Source organism: Anomaloglossus baeobatrachus, chromosome 4, assembly GCF_048569485.1.
Source record: "Anomaloglossus baeobatrachus isolate aAnoBae1 chromosome 4, aAnoBae1.hap1, whole genome shotgun sequence".
NCBI lineage: Eukaryota > Metazoa > Chordata > Amphibia > Anura > Aromobatidae > Anomaloglossus > Anomaloglossus baeobatrachus.
In genome coordinates this window covers 510584318-510600829 of record NC_134356.1, presented here as the reverse complement: position 1 = coordinate 510600829, position 16512 = coordinate 510584318, and the positions used below count along the sequence as shown (strand labels likewise).

The 16512-nt window shown below is 42.2% G+C and overlaps 1 protein-coding gene across 1 annotated transcript in view; it reads right to left on the bottom strand.

Annotated features, from left to right (window-relative positions):
* The window catches only part of ADAMTSL3 (ADAMTS like 3), a 725891-nt gene that overhangs the window by 263917 nt on the left and 445462 nt on the right, over window positions 1-16512 (bottom strand). Inside the window, exon 7 of the mRNA XM_075345857.1 lies at window positions 142-268. Within this exon, the coding sequence (XP_075201972.1) occupies window positions 142-268 (127 nt within the window). The remainder of the gene's footprint in view (window positions 1-141; window positions 269-16512) is intronic.

Sequence of the window (16512 nt, the reverse complement as noted above, 5' to 3'; positions counted from 1 at the left end):
TATACATCTATGAAGTTTAGGAATATGTAAAGCAGCAAAGAACAGAATCTTCTATTAGTCGGAATGATTAGATATCATCAACAAACATTAAGAGTGATGACTTTCTGGAACATACAAATGAAAGATTAATGAGAAACTTACTTTTTTCAGTAGAGAGATGTGTTTTGGATTGTCCTCTCACCAGCCGGCATGTAGACCCATCTCCTGCACAGACTCCACAATTGTCTTCTTTGGCATTGCTCCCAAGCTGCCGATCGCAACCCACCGCCTGCCAACATCAACAGCAGAGTCAGAAGGAGGGCAGACCTGTAGCACACTGTAGTACACTTGCTCAGGTTTCTGGAATTTTATTTATTATGTTATACTTTTCATTTTATGAGCTGGCCTAATTCTGTCAGAGCACACATTGTTTCTCGAATGATGTAAGGCACATCCTGTGTCACCATATCATTTATGTTATTTTAATAAAATAGATTGCTTATCAGTTGTTATAATGCAAACGCCAAGTAAAAGTGCAAAGTATAATATTACTGTATTGTTTTAGCAATGTTACTGGCTCATGGTCCAATTTAATGGGGAAATGGGGATGTCTGTCATAGAAAGAAATATACAGGGCTTAAGTGCATTCTGGGGTTATCCTATTTTTAGTGTTTCACCTTTGAGAAATATTGACCCTGTAGACAGCAAATGAAAAATCTGCCATCTTATTAAACTCTTCATTATTCGTTATGATGTTTTTCAGATTTCTTTAATGCTGTTCTTTATGCTCTGCAGAAAGTTGTGATGTTGCTTAATGGAAACTGTCAACAGATTTCTTGTTCTTTGTTTTGTACAGTCATGTATGAGTTGATGGCCAGCTTGGTTTACTACCAGTTGAGTGCATCCAGCAACATAACAGTTCATTATATTGCAGCCCTGCATCAAAATGGAAAATTAAGCAACTGTGCAAAGGATTCTATTTTAAAATGTCATGTCTTCTTTTTTATTTTTATATGCAGACCTACAGCATGTGTCTCCTTGGTAGAAGACAACAAGCTCTGTATATGCTGATACTCTTTGAAGTCTTTACAATCTTGATATTACTAAAAGAGATGAGCGAACCTTTCAAAGTTTGGTTCCCAATCTTTTCCAAGCCTCCTAGCTGTAAAAGAAAGAAAATAAAGCAGAACTTACTTACCGAGTCTTTGGCATGGCTGTAACTGCTCCTACGGCTGTATTACCGGGACCGCTCATTGTCCCTCATCCATATTCACTGCTTTACCTGCCCACCGGCATCTGATTGTCTGCAATCAGACCCCGCCCCAGACAGCTTCTGTGATTGGTTGGAATCCATACATGGGGTACCCTACACTAATTTTATTTATTTATTTTATACCATGATAGACCCACAGACAGGGTCTGTGATTCCAACCAGTCACAAACGCTGTTTGGGGGTGAGGTCTGACTGCAATCTTGCAGATGTTGTCCTTGGTGGGATTTTAACTCAGGACTCAAGCCCTTCAAAACTACAGTACTAACCACTGAACCACCGTGCTCCCCATTTTTTTCTATAGCTCTGTAGACAATTAAGGAGTGTCTGAAAGTGGCATTGAGATCACAGCTGAGTTGGGATGCATGCATGGCTGCTAAGAAAATGTACAGTGATCAAACATCTCCTCATGGTTCCTCACGAACATTGGCAAGTGTACCATAAACAGGGTGCCATGAGGCAGTAGAGGTGGGCGAGGGATTGACTCCGGCATGCTACATTAAATGACTGGTCCTGACTGGTTGTGTAGACTTGTGTTCTGTGAGCTGTGAGACTATGCAGGCTGTACACTGGCATACTGCTGTTGAAGTTGGCTGGCCAGTATCGGATAATGATTTGTACTCACAAGGAGACCAACAGTTCAGCTCAAACAGCATTTACAAAATGGTTCATTCTCGGCCGCAACCTTACCCTTCAGATAGAGGGGCACATATCTTTCAGCATGTTACAGTTTTGTACAGCATTATTAGATACAGTTCAAGTTCTCACTTGGTTGCTTCAGATCTAATTTGTCCTGTGAGTCGCAGCACAACCCAGTCCAGCATTACAACAAACACTGTGACCGTCACCTTCCCTTCCAGCAGTGCCATGTATAGTCTCCTTAACAGTCCCATCATCACCAGAGCAAATCTTGATGATGTTTAGAGGAAAACAGCTCAGGTAGTGGACCACGTTTCCAAGCCAGTTAAGATTAACCCGGTACCTTGACAATTAAGGGGCTTGGCCACTAGAGTTCTGTACTCTGGCTCTTATTGTTGGGGGCCACTCTATTCAAGATTCTGTGTCTTGTTTCAATATGGTCTCTGTGTCTCTGTCAACTCTTGAAGTTCATGCTATCTCACCTTCCATTTCCACTCCTTCTTCTATGTTGCCACAAATTACCCACTGTATACGACCTTCATGACTGACCAACTATATGTTCTTTCGTTAACTACAGTAGGTCTTCACTGACAGTTTTAGAATGAACCTTCATTTTTGCTTTCACTTGACCCCTCCCATGGTCAAGTGAAACGTTTAACTGTTGCTTATACTACTGTCTGACAACTTCATAAACAAGTGCTATGCAATACATTACCACATTCAATACTTACTGTACCTTACATAACATTACCAACACACTACATCACTGTATATTACAAATCACATATCACAATATTTAGAAAGATGCAAAATATTAATCACATTACCCTATAATAACGTGATTGGTGTTTTCAGGGGCAGGAACACAACAGCCATAGTCCACCACTCTTAAAATCCAATCACATCACACACAACATAAACAACAACAGTGTTTGCTCTGGATGATTTCCTCCAAGGTTTTGGATTGGCATGACCCTGGTCCCACTGTGTTATGACACCAAAAACAGAGAGTGAAAATATTTTACAAACAGGGGCCCTCCTGCTGACAGAACAGCAGCCCCAACAGGTCATGGGCACAGTCCATCTGCCTTCAGAAAGGTTGGGACATTGCGTCATACATCTCTCTCCCCCAACAGTAGTACATAAACAAGGACACAGTCGATGAGGGGCAAGATTCAGGGTTGTATGGGACAAAGTCCATAAAGGGCCTTGAAGAAAAAGTCCACTATGGGGAACAATCCATGAGTGCATTGCGACAAAGTCTATTGGTACTTGGGAACAAAATCCATAGGAGAGTTAGGGGCAAAGTCCATAGCTGGTTGGGCAAAGAGCAGTACGACCATTGTCCCACTGTGTTGGGACCCCAGAAACAGAGAGTCCAAATTCTTTACAAACAGTGGCCCTCAGGCCAACACAACAGCAGCCCCAACAGGCCATGGTCAGTCCATCTGCCTCCAAAAAGGTTGTGATATTGAGTCATACATCCCTCTCCCCCATCAGTAGTCGGTAGAGAAAGACACAGTAGAAGAAGGGCAACATTCGGGGGCTTGAGGAAAAAGTCCATTATGGTGCACAATCCATGAGGGCACTGGAACAAAGTCCATTGGGACAAAGTTTTTAGGAGACTTGGGGGGAAATGTCTATAGCTAGTTGGGCAAAGAGCAGGGCAAAGGGTGTCTCATGATCTTTTGTTATAAAATACTGCAATCCAGCAAGGGAATGCGCAACGTGCACAACAAACAACAGGAGGGGTCACACAAAAAAAATGGCCAACAACCAAAAGGGAGTCCCAGTGGACTTAGGAACTGTCCCTTTTGAAGGTGCAACTGGAACATTACTCTGTTTCTGCTTCAACAGAGGCAAGCATCACTTCTGGTGAGGCTGGTGAAAAACTCTAAAGTAACCTCTAAGGCCTCTAAATGCTGACCTTGTCATTTGGCCAGGGTCCAGGCTGGGGTGTAAGCCTCTGCTAATGACTGGGATGTGGGCTAGGGGGACTGGATGACCTTCTCTACCAAGACATCCAGTTTTATCTCCTCCGACTTCAGAGCCATCAGCAGCCGCCATCCACTTCGTCCTGCTCTTCTCCTGGCTGTCACACTATATCACAGCTCCGTTATTCTCTCCAGCTTCTCTTTACAAAAAGGTGCTATCTCGCTCACACACTTGGTGGCCAGTTGAACTGTTCTGCCTTGGACAGAGTGGGTTTCTCCCGGCTTTCCGTCCCATTTCTCCCAGATATCCACCTGTTCCCTCACTGTTAGGTTGCAATGTGCGTACACTCTCTTTACACTCCGTAACATGATCACACTCTGTGTCTCTGTCAACACTCGAGGTTGACGTTCTCATCTGCTGTCGCCTCTTCTCCTTTGTTGCAACAAACCACCCACTGAATGGGATCTTCCGTTCGTTCACTTCGTCTTCACTGGCTCTTCTAGGGTGAACCCTCATGTTCCCTTTCACTTGGCCCCTACCATCGTGGGCTAGTCCCAGTGCTTAACTGTTGCTTACCCTACAGTTAAATAACTTCCTAAACTGGTGCTATACAATACTTACTATGCATAATACCTTACACAACATTACCCGCGTATTACAATTAACGTATTACAATATTTACAAAAGTCGCACAACATTATTCACATTACAATAACACCATTAGTGTCTTTAAGGGTAGGAATGTGACAGCAATAGTCCATCACTCAAATTACAGCATGCATTGTAGTACAAGAGCTCACAGAACAGACACCACAAACTAAACATAACATAGAAGAAGGCTGTTCTATCCACTGCATTAATTCTGTCCTAGTTGGGACTGTATACAAAGTAGGAGCTCCTGCCCATGCAATACTTTCCTCTTGACAGGAGATGTAATATGGCCCCAGAACTCTGATATTGTGTCCTAAAATACCCTGAAATTCATACATGCCATGATTTATAGCAAGTAATGTTATTAATATTATTATTATTATCTAATTCTGTACTAAGCACCATATGGTAACACAAAATCGTAGCAAATTTTAATTTTATTCTGGCTGTCATCCGTGGTGTTCTTTAAGTAACTCATATTCCTATCCAGAAGATTTCACAGCCTGGCACCTGTCATTTACCAGGAATACCAGATTAAGAAATACTACTGTATTACAATACTAGTTTTTGGCATTGGCAGGAAGCGATGGGTACTGCCATCCTACAACAGGCTTCATTGCAGCTGCAGAAATAGCAACTAAGCAGACCTGTGAGGGTTTTAAGCGGTCACGTATAAATATTTTGATATACAATCCTAAAGAAAGCTTTGACACATTCCATGCATAAAAACTTAAAAGGTCCCAACAGGATAAGTTTAATACAGAGATTTCCATTACAAGCACAAATTATTATTATTATTTTTTTATTATTATGTCTGGCGCTGTCTCGCTTGACCTACTAAGAGGTCATCAAACTCATTTGATTTAAAGGCCCATTTATATTTGTCTATAGCTATGAAAAGGGAAAAAGCCTTGGAACCACATAACATTTGTGCGGGTAGTAATCATTTTATTCTCAGTTCTGTTAACTCCATCTAAAATCTGCAGATATTTCATTGTATATGAGAGGTTTACCACAAAGACTTAACACAAGAACATAACTGTACAAGAATTCCTAATGTTTTTTATGTTCGTGGCCCGACCTATATTCTGGCCATCAGGTCAAATACCAATGATTCTGTTTTTTTTATTGTAAATATAAAGTTGGATACTTTTCTTTACATATTTATTTAACAAGTGATGAACAGAGAATGAAGAATGGCTAATGACATTGTGTGACTTCTGCAAGGCGACTTTTCTTTGTATCTGCTCTCATAGTGCGAAGGTAGCTTTGCAATTGCTAAGGGTACAGTCATATGAAAACGTTTGGGCACCCCTATTACTGTTAACCTTTTTTCTTTATAACAATTTGGGTTTTTGCAACAGCTATTTCAGTTTCATATGTCTAATAACTGATGGACTGAGTAATATTTCTGGATTGAAATGAGGTTTATTGTACTAACAGAAAATGTGCAATCCGCATTTAAACAAAATTTGACCGGTGCAAAAGTATGGGCACCTCAACATAAAAGTGACATTAATATTTTGTAGATCCTCCTTTTGCATAAATAACAGCCTCTAGTTGCTTCCTGTAGCTTTTAATGAGTTCCTGGATCCTGGATGAAGGTATATTTGACCATTCCTGTTTACAAAACAATTCCAGTTCAGTTAAGTTTGATGGTCGCCGAGCATGGACAGCCCGCTTCAAATCATCCCACAGATGTTCAATGATATTCAGGTCTGGGGACTGGGATGGCCATTCCAGAACATTGTAATTGTTCCTCTGCATGAATGCCTGAGTAGATTTGGAGCGGTGCTTTGGATCATTGTCTTGCTGAAATATCCATCCCCTGCGTAACTTCAACTTCATCACTGAATCTTGCACATTATTGTCAAGAATCTGCTGATACTGAGTTGAATCCATGCGACCCTCATCTTTAACAAGATTCCCGGTGCCGGCATTGGCCACACAGCCCCAAAGCATGATGGAACCTCCACCAAATTTTACTGTGGGTAGCAAGTGCTTTTCATGGAATGCCGTGTTTTTTTGCCTCCATGCATAACGCCTTTTTTATGAACAAACAACTCAATCTTTGGTTCATCAGTCCACAGGACCTTCTTCCAAAATGTAACTGGCTTGTCCAAATGTGCTTTTGCATACCTCAGGTGACTCTGTTTGTGGCATGCTTGCAGAAACGGCTTCTTTCACATCACTCTCCCATACAGCTTCTCCTTGTGGAACGTGCGCTGTATTGTTGACTGATGCACATTGACACCATCTGCAGCAAGATAAAGCTGCAGGTCTTTGGAGGTGGTCTGTGGATTGTCCTTGACTGTTCTCACCATTCTTTTTCTCTGCCTTTCTGATATTTTTCTTGGCCTACCACTTCTGGGCTTAACAAGAACTGTACCTGTGTTCTTCCATTTCCTTACTATGTTCCTCAGAGTGGAAACTAACATTTAAATCTCTGAGATAACTTTTTGTTTCCTTCCCCTGAACAACTATGTTGAATAATCTTTGTTTTCAGATCATTTGAGAGCTGTTTTGAGGAGCCCATGATGCCACTCTTCATAGGAGATTCAAATAGGAGAACAACTTGCAATCGGCCACCTTAAATACCTTTTCTCATGATTGGATACACCTGCGTATGAAGTTCAAAGCTCAATGAGGTTACAAAACCAATTTAGTGCTTTAGTAAGTCAGTAAAAAGTAGTTAGGAGTGTTCAAATCAAGAAATTGATAAGGGTGCCCATACTTTTGCTCCGGTCAAGTTTTGTTTAAATGTGGATTGCACATTTTCTATTAGTACAATAAACCTCATTTCAATCCAGAAATATTACTCAGTCCCAGTTATTAGATATATGAAACTGAAATAGCTGTTGCAAAAACCTAAATTGTTATAAAGAAAAAAGGTTAACATTAATAGAAGTGCCCAAAGTTTTTCATATGACTGTATAATGTCTAATAACAACCGCCCGTCAAAGGAAGTGTGTCACCCGAAAATGCTTTATTTGTGTGTTACAGCCAATTTTGAAAATGACTTATTTTATTTCCCGATCTGTATTAAAAATAAAAAATTATATACAGTATATATATATACAGTATATATACATATATATATATATATATATATATATATATATATATGCCGCCCCAGGAGCGCTGATCCTGCTCGGGGACGCCACAGTGCAGGGAATCTTCTGGCCACGGGTAGGTCAGGTTAACTTCTATGGGATTCGTGACGCCACTCTCGGTAATTGCGGTCAGGGGTGACCGCCACTGCAGTTTAGGGAGTGCCTGGGGCTGATGGTAAATGCAGTCAGTTGTTGTGGCCTCCTGAGAGTGAGGCTGGCCCCAGGGCGCAATGTAAGTGTGCAGTACCACAGGTCGCAGAAGAACTCACACACAAGTAGCAATGTCTTTCAGGGTTTTTACTCACTTTCAGATGGTAGCTGTGAGTCAACCCGGGTGATGCTATGATGAACCAGGAGGAACCAAGTATCCCTTCGGCTGATGTAGGGGTGACTGCTGACTCGCCTTCTTTGCCCTTCTTGTTTTGAGGTGACTCCTACTTGTAGTATTACTGGAATCACCCAGAGAAGACGCAACTGCCATTCTCCCCTTTCTGGCCCATTTGCCTGACAGCGTGGACCAAGAATAGATGGCTCCAGGCTCGATCCTCCTTATGGGCCCCCTCGTTGCTGCTGTAGCTGCGGACTCTGTGTAGGTTGCTGAGGCACATACAGTACCCTCACCAGCAGGTTTAGCAGGCCAACTGAATGGGCCCCTGCTCTGGGGACCTGTTTCCCCGTGTGGGCTGCGTCTACTGGCAGTCCCCTTACTCAGCCACCTCTTGCTACTGCCCTAGGTGTTTTTCAGGCGACACTGCTGAGTAGCCTTTCTCCCCCGCCAGCAGCCACTGACTGGTGCAGTGTTTGACAGGGCCCTGCTCCTCTGCTCTGCCCTCCAGATGCAGCTCTACAACTCCTGCTCTTTCGGCTGCCTCTACACAACTCCCTGTCTCCAGTCCCACACCTACCACTAGCTGGGATGCGAGGGCCATGCCCACTCCCTGCCACTCCGCCCAGGGGTCCCCTCTAAGCTGTGTGTGTTCCTTGTTCTAAGTGTCTGTGTGTGTTCACACCCTAGTCAGCCTCTGGGATTACCTGTGTTGTACTGACCCAGCATGGGTGCAGTCCTAAGTGGCGCCTGACCAGGTCAGGGGCGCCACACATATGATATATATATATATATATATATATATATATATATCATTAGTTGCGGAGTTACAATGAAAATCATTGTCAATCAGGAACCAAATAAAAGTGAAACTATTCTGTGCTGCTGTGGGAATAACATACATCTTTTAGACTTGCATTATACTTTGGGCCCTCATTGACTTATATGGGATTTTGTATAAGCCTTTGGTGGTGGTGTTACAGTGTGGGCAGGTATGTCTAGTCAATGCAGAACTGTCCTACACTTTGTGAATGGTACAGTGACAAGCCCCTACTACTTGAATAACATCATTAATCCAGTCATTGTGTCTCTGCATAAACAACACAGGCCTAATTTAATCTTCATTGACTACAATGCTCCAACTCCTCAAGGTTGCATCATTAGGGAATGGCTGCTGGAGACTGGGGTACCTCAAATGGAGTAGTCTGCACTTTCTCCAGACCTGAATACCATAAAAAAGCTATGAGATTAGCTGAGTTGCCAAGTAGTGGTTTGTAACTCTGTTGGCTAGAACATCAATTACCTGAGTGCCTCCCTTTACACATGTCTGTCACTTTAATGCAGGCTCACGGCAAGCGTGCATTATTTCTCTCACATGTCTGCTAATTAGATCAGCAGACATGTGCAGGTAACAGGCACGGGTGGATCTCCGATTCACCCACGCCTGTTAATCCCTTAGATTACACTATGAAATTCTGACAGCATGATCTAACACGCTTTGGCGGGGATTACGCTATTCCCTGCCACCATCGGCGGCCCTATGACACGATCACAGGGCGCCAATTGGTTGCCATGACAGCGCCAGGTCAGATGATGACCTCTGTTGCTGCCATAACGTGCTTAATGTGAATGCTGGCAGAGCGCCGCCACTCACAGGAAAACAGCGTCTCTCCTGATTAGAGCGGCGCTGAAGGCATAAAGTCCCCTAGAGGTACTCGTAAAATCATTAAAAAATATAAAACAAAAGTTTTAAAAAATATGAAAAAAAAACCTAAAAGTTCAAATCACCCCCCTTTTGCCTCATTGAAACTAAAATAATAATAATAATAAAAATTACACATATTCTGGTATTACACTTTCAGAAATGCCCGATCTATCAAAATATAAAATCAATTAATCTGATCAGTAAAGGGAATAGAGAGAAAAAAAATCAAAATGGTAGAAGAACATTTTTTGGTCACTGCAACATTGCATTAAAATGCAATAACAGGCGATCAAAACGTCGCATCCATTCAAAAATTGAAAAATGAGAGTGCTACGGGTCTTGGAAAATGGTAGCAAAGCACTATTCTTTTTTTGATAAACTTTTTTTGCAATTTCACCGCACTTGGAATTTGTTTCCCATTTTCCAGTACAATATGGGGCAGAATGAATGGTGTCATTCAAAAGTACAACTTGTTCCGCAAAGACAAGCCCTCATATGGCTATATTGACGAAAAATAAAAAAAGTTATGGCTCTTGGAAGAAGAAGCGGAAAAACCAAAAACGAAAAATGGAATATAAGGATGAAGGGGTTAAATGAAGAGTGGGATGCCATGCCTCACTAGACAATAACTTCACTTGTGAATAGCACGAGACATCATTGTCAGCTGTAATTGATGCTCAAGGCCACGTGACAAGTTATTCAGCCATTGACATTTTGTCTTTGGCGGGGGGGGGGTTCCCACCACTGCTTGTTTTTTCTTTCAATAAATTGTTTGAGATGAGGAAATCACCATTGCATTTTTCTACTTAAATGCCCGACTTTCATGATAAAATATCACTATGGTGTAAACTTTTTACGCTTTACATACATTTCCCACAAAAGACAAATATCCCTTTCTTTTTGGAAGTAGTCTATGTGTTTTGCACGGCCTGTAGGTTGGCTGTGTCTGAAATCCCATTAGTGGACACTGGAGTCGAGTGGTGCACAGGTTCAGTTCTATGGGGCGAGAGAATGTTCCTGCTGTTGCTGTGGAGGCACAGGACAGGGGGGAGAAAGTCAGCGCAGAGAGACGGCCAGGAAAGGCAAATAAAAGGGTGTACCGGTACTGGCCTCGGACTTATTCGGGATCAGTGGTTGCCCATCACTAGGGATCCCAGCATACTGTGGATGGTCTAAAATGGCTGTCAAGCTTGAACCAGTACAGTGAGTAAAAGACTGTTGTTGCAAAGCCCTGATATTGTATCCATTCCGCCTGCATCACAGCCTGCCATCATAGAGTTTTCATATTATCAACGGTTATCTCGGAGCCTCACTCCACCTGTGGGGAGTAAGAACACCTCAGCTGTGCCCTCATCACCTGCTCCTGGAAACCTACAGCGCAGCGGCAGCTTACATAGCCGAAAAAAAAACATATGGCATCATAAACTTTATTCCACTGTAATATAATCATCATCCCCTTTTTATTTATAAGACACCGCCAGGGTCACGGAGCCGGACCCTGCCACCGCTGACATCCCCGGACTAGTCAGGACCCGTTCCAAGTACCCCCGGCCCTGGAGTGGGCGTGTCACTATACTACTCCCTATTCTAGAAAGAATATTATATTAGGGAAACATAGTAGATGTGACAGGTCTACTTTAAACATACTATATTTTTATTATTTGAAAATAAGGAAAACAGAATTGATACAGTCTATAAGTAGAAGAGAACTCTACATTCATCAAAGTCACTGGCTTTCTCTAAACCGGTATATCGTAATTAGAGAAAGTTAAACTAAGGTAACCTAATAGCTGGTACATCATATAACAAGGCTACTAGCATTCTGTACACTGCTATACAGAGTTTATGGTTGTGGTTTTGGCTCCCCATCATAGCTGCATGATCCATTTCCTTCAATCAGTGACACACAGGGCAATAATTCGGATGCGGAATGACTTGTGTATGACAGAAGTGTAGAAAATGTATAAGGTGAAAAAACCATTGCCATAAGTTTCAGATTTAATCAAATGGATTTGGCTACGCTAATGCAAATGTCAGAGGTTTCAGTGTAAGATAGCGGCATTCTAATGCAACTGTACATATACACTCCTAAACATTAAAACTACAACACCAAGAAGGAAAAGTTGTGATCTATGGAAAGCAAAGGATTGAAATATATTTAAAATATATGAAAAAAAAACAAAAAAGGAAACAATTTAGTTAGTATCAAATAGAAGTGACACCTGCATCTCGTTAGCAATGTGACACTCCCAGATCATTGCTACAATTTGCTGAGATCGCTCATAGGTTGTTTTGTAGCGGTCACACGTACCCATCTCACAAATGACGCTACATTGTTAGCGATATATTGTTTGACCAAGGTGGTCGTGTGGACACCGTCACACAGCATTCCTCCCAACGATTCCGGCAACGACAGAGACGTATAACTGTCCATAGACATATTCCCTGGCGTGGCACCAATCAGAGCGGAGGAGGCGTGGAGCATTGCTCGTAATGACACGCCTGCGTCGCTGATGACGGACGCACTAACAATGTTGTTCGTCGTTGGCAGGGTGTCAAGCGAAGCAATATGTCTGCTGCGTTCGAAACGACGAACAATATTTTGAAAATGAACGACGTGTCAACGATCAAAGGTTTTCGCTATTTTTACGATCGTTCATAGTCGCTCGTAGGTGTCACATGCAATGATGCCGCTAACGACGATGGAAGTGCGTCACAAAAACCGTGACCCCGACGACATATCGTCAGATAAATCATAGCGTGAAAAGCGGCCTTTACACGTCATGGCATGTTATCAATGAGGTTATTAATATACTGAGTGTTTGAGGAATGTTCTGCTCTGCTGAATTCACTAGGGCATATAATCAAGATTGTAGCGCTGGCGTCCCTGCACCCCTTGTTTCTCTCCCCTCAGGGATGCGCACTCACCGCTGTGGCTGGCTCTCTCCACACTACCTGGTGTCCCTGCAGTGCTCCACGTGGGTGCTTCCTGCTTCCCCCTCCCTAGGCCTGTGTATGCAGCACAGGTCCTCCGGAAGTGCTCCTAGGGTGTGCACACTGCTGCCTTTTTCCTAAAGGGCCAGCAAGTCATTCCCAGGAAGTGCCTCTCAGCCTATCACTGAGGTACTGGGTACTTAACGCACTCTCCCACTCCCACTCAATGCTCATGTTTAGTTAGTTAGTGTACCCTAGCCAGTTAGTTGTCAGGTCCCCTTGTCTGTCCTGTCCTGCTTGTACTGTAGTGCCCTCTTGGCACCTGGCTCCAGTTCATCGTGCCCTGTTGGCACCTGGTTCCAGTCCTGTCCTGCCATGTTGGCACCTGGCTCCAGTCTGTCTTGCCCTGTTGGTACTAATGACTGTGTCCGTTAACTCTTGCTGTGCCATCTGCCTCAGCCACTCCGGTGGTCCCAGCCTTGCTAGTGACTCTGCCTGTCCATCCTGGCCATACTGTCTGCTTCAGCTATCTTGGTGGTCTCTGTCTACACTAGTGACTCAACCTGTCTACATCTGTGTCTTTCCCTGCCCTGGGGGTCAGCTGCCACAGTCCCAGTCTCTGCCCTGGGAGTAGCATCTGGCGTCCGCCTCGCAGTGGGCGCTTAGTCAAGCCCCTCCCACTAAAGGGTAGGCCCATGGTCCACCTATGGTCCAGTGGGTCCACTTCAGCTTGCCACTTTACCAACTGCAACGGCGAGCATTACAAAGATCTATTGCTGGCAGCTCCCTCTGCAATTGCCGACCAATGATGTCCCAGGTTTACTCAATGAGAGACAAGTCTGGAGACATTGTAGCATGTTTAAGCCACACAGGCAGCTCGCAGAAGTATGGGCAATATGCAGCCTTGTGTTGTGTTTTTTGAAAAATGTCTCTTACATCTGTATTTTTTTTAAGTTTTAATAATGTAACTATCTTTCCAACTATGCATCTCTGATAACTAGTCTGAGGCAGGTCCCTGCCAGCTTCTCCCCACCCTAATCCCCTTGACGAACAAGTCTATCTCAATTCACACATGTAGAGTAACAGGCCAGGAAAGGGCAATGGTAGACCTGCCTAGGACTAGTTTTTTGAGACGCATAGCCCCCAGCCAGCTTATCAAAGAATGTTTCTCTACAACACTGTAGTATTTCAAAGTAAGAACATTAATGCAACCAGCATTTCATTTATACTGCCAATGGATTGTGCAGTAGAATCTCCTGACAGGTTCCCTTTAAATATAGCCACACGATACCACTAGTCCTCGGCCATACACATATGATGCATGACATAATAAAATCATTTTACTCATTTTCTTAATAGCATTTATTTCCTTTTCACCATTCCATAAGGTGAAGTTTAATATAAATAATTACTTAAATGGTTTCTACACTTCTTTTATATTCATGAACTCTCCCTGCAGACGTTAACAGTTGAGGAGTTAAAGGGAATCTGTCAGCAGGTTTTTGCTATGCAATCTAAAAGTAGCATGCTGCAACGGTTAAAACATAGAATTCAGCCTGTCTAGTCAAGTACTGATCTGTTGTTTATTTTCTATGTTTGTTTAAGCAGCAGGACTTATCATTGCTCAGACTACAATGTCTTGCGTTGCTTGACAGAGCTGAACTGTTTAACTCTTCAGCTGTAAACATTTGGATAACATTAGCGCCGATATCAGCTGATCGGTTGGGGTGTTTGGTTGTTTGACCCCCATCGATCTGATAATAATGACCTATCTGTAGCATAGGTTAATACAAAAGTACTGGAGCAACCCTTTAAATTAATAAAGATTCCAAAAAATCCTATCAGCATAGACCATACGAATGACCCCAATTTAGTATCAGAGTTAATGCTACTACTGGTTTATAAATCGTAAAAGATGAAAACCATTAAATACAAAAATGAACAAGTGATGTAAAAAAGTCGAGACAGCCAAAAATATTACGTTATGTATATAGAAAAAAAAAACAGGTATTCTACCAGCATGTCTGTGTAATTCCATACACTGTTTGGCCCACATGCTCCAGCTAAAAATACGCCACTTAGAATCCTTTCATCTCTACATGTGAAAGACTTCTGTTTATTCCAGATGAAAGAATGTAATCTGATGGGAAGACCAGTGATGGAGGGCTTGCAAAAAGCAAAATCTTACATATGGTAAACGTTAGATGATGACACACATTAATGATTGTGGATGTTGAAAATGTTGTTATCCACTAAATTACATTAATATATTTTCCATCGTTTTTTGTTTGATACAAACTATTTCATGCACAAATAGACATTATGATATCAGCCTTCATGTGGACTTTACTTGCTTCAATCCTTTCCATGCTCAATGATTTTTTGGATAACATTATAAATAGCTAAGATGGAAGAATAACATACATCGCATTATGAGGAATTCAGTAAGGGTAAATGCTAGAGAACACCAGATCCATCAGCAAATAATCAACTTTGAGTCAAATTTCTCAAATCAGGTCCTCGTGAATTCAGTTTGAATTTGATTAGCTTAGAATTGTAAAAAAAAGAAAGTCCAGTGCCATTTCACACACTGCTGATGTCTCAGTGAGCGGGCTAATGGCATTAGGCATGGCCGTGTGGGCTTCCCATTAATGCTTTGCAGCTATCAAATAGCATGGTCTATTCCAGCCAATCAGGGGGGACTATGAACGCCAGCATAAAAGATGGGGGCTGGTGTCACAATGGGTGATATAGAACTGGGAATGGGACTCCGGCTAAACTAGCCCTCAGGCTAGGGGAGTCCCTAATTGTCCCTTATCCCAGAAGTACGCCTGATGGTGGCAAGGTTTGGACCACTAGTGTAGCCCTAGCTCCTGAATAGCCCTGATCTAATCCCTCCTCACCCCCAACCTAGGAGAGGGCCAGGACTGGAGTGGTTAATGCCATATAAAAGACAAACAGGAGAAACCAAAACTCATTCTCACGTCAAACACTTACAGAGATATAGAAAAAACGTGCCTAGGAGGTGAATAAAGAAAAGGGAGGAAATAATAAATGACAAAAGTATTTCCACAACACACCAGACTTGCATGCAGCAGTATACAGAAGCTGGATCACCACGCACAATGACTGAAATCGCATAAACTATTATCGCGTGGAAGACCAGGTTCCACCATCTTTTAATGAGCAGAGGCGGCCATGATAGGCCTCCAGAAACCCATGACCCAAGCAGCAATTCACACGTCAGCAGGAATTAACTCCTGCTAAATTAACCACTAACTCACAAATTTGCAAAAGATAATACTTTTTTCCCCACCTGAGTGGTAAAGCTTCCACAATACAGCTAAACACAATAATCTGACAAAATAATTCAGATTATAAGAAGCTCAAGAAATCAATTTGGCATTAAAAATAGATTTTTATTGAAAAATATCATAAAAATTGTTTTAATTCCACACTATAAACCCAGGACATGGAAAAGGTCATATAAATGTATGAATGAGTAACAATAACAGGAATATATATAGACAGAATTATATCAAGTCATAAACAGGCAACTGCATATGTCAAAGTAGTGTTATGAAATATTTCAGCATATATCAATATGACAGTATAGGGCATAACTGTAAAATTAGTGCTGAAAACACATCAAAAGCACTAGTTTCAATCATGCAGTTTAACACTATTGTTCATAATATTACAAGCATAATACAAGTGCCTAATTAGTTGACTGTTGCATATTTAACTTGAGACTTGTAGTTCTTCAGATAAAAATGGTGGGACCTTATCAATTAAGTCCTCCAAACCATTTTACCAGGTATATAAAGACTGCCTAGGCTTAGATCATTAGATCCATAATCATTCAGTCACAAATAATGCATAAGTATAGCATATATTAAGAGATACTCACAGAGAACTATAAAATCCACGTCCTGCAACCCCAACCACGTGTTTCGACACT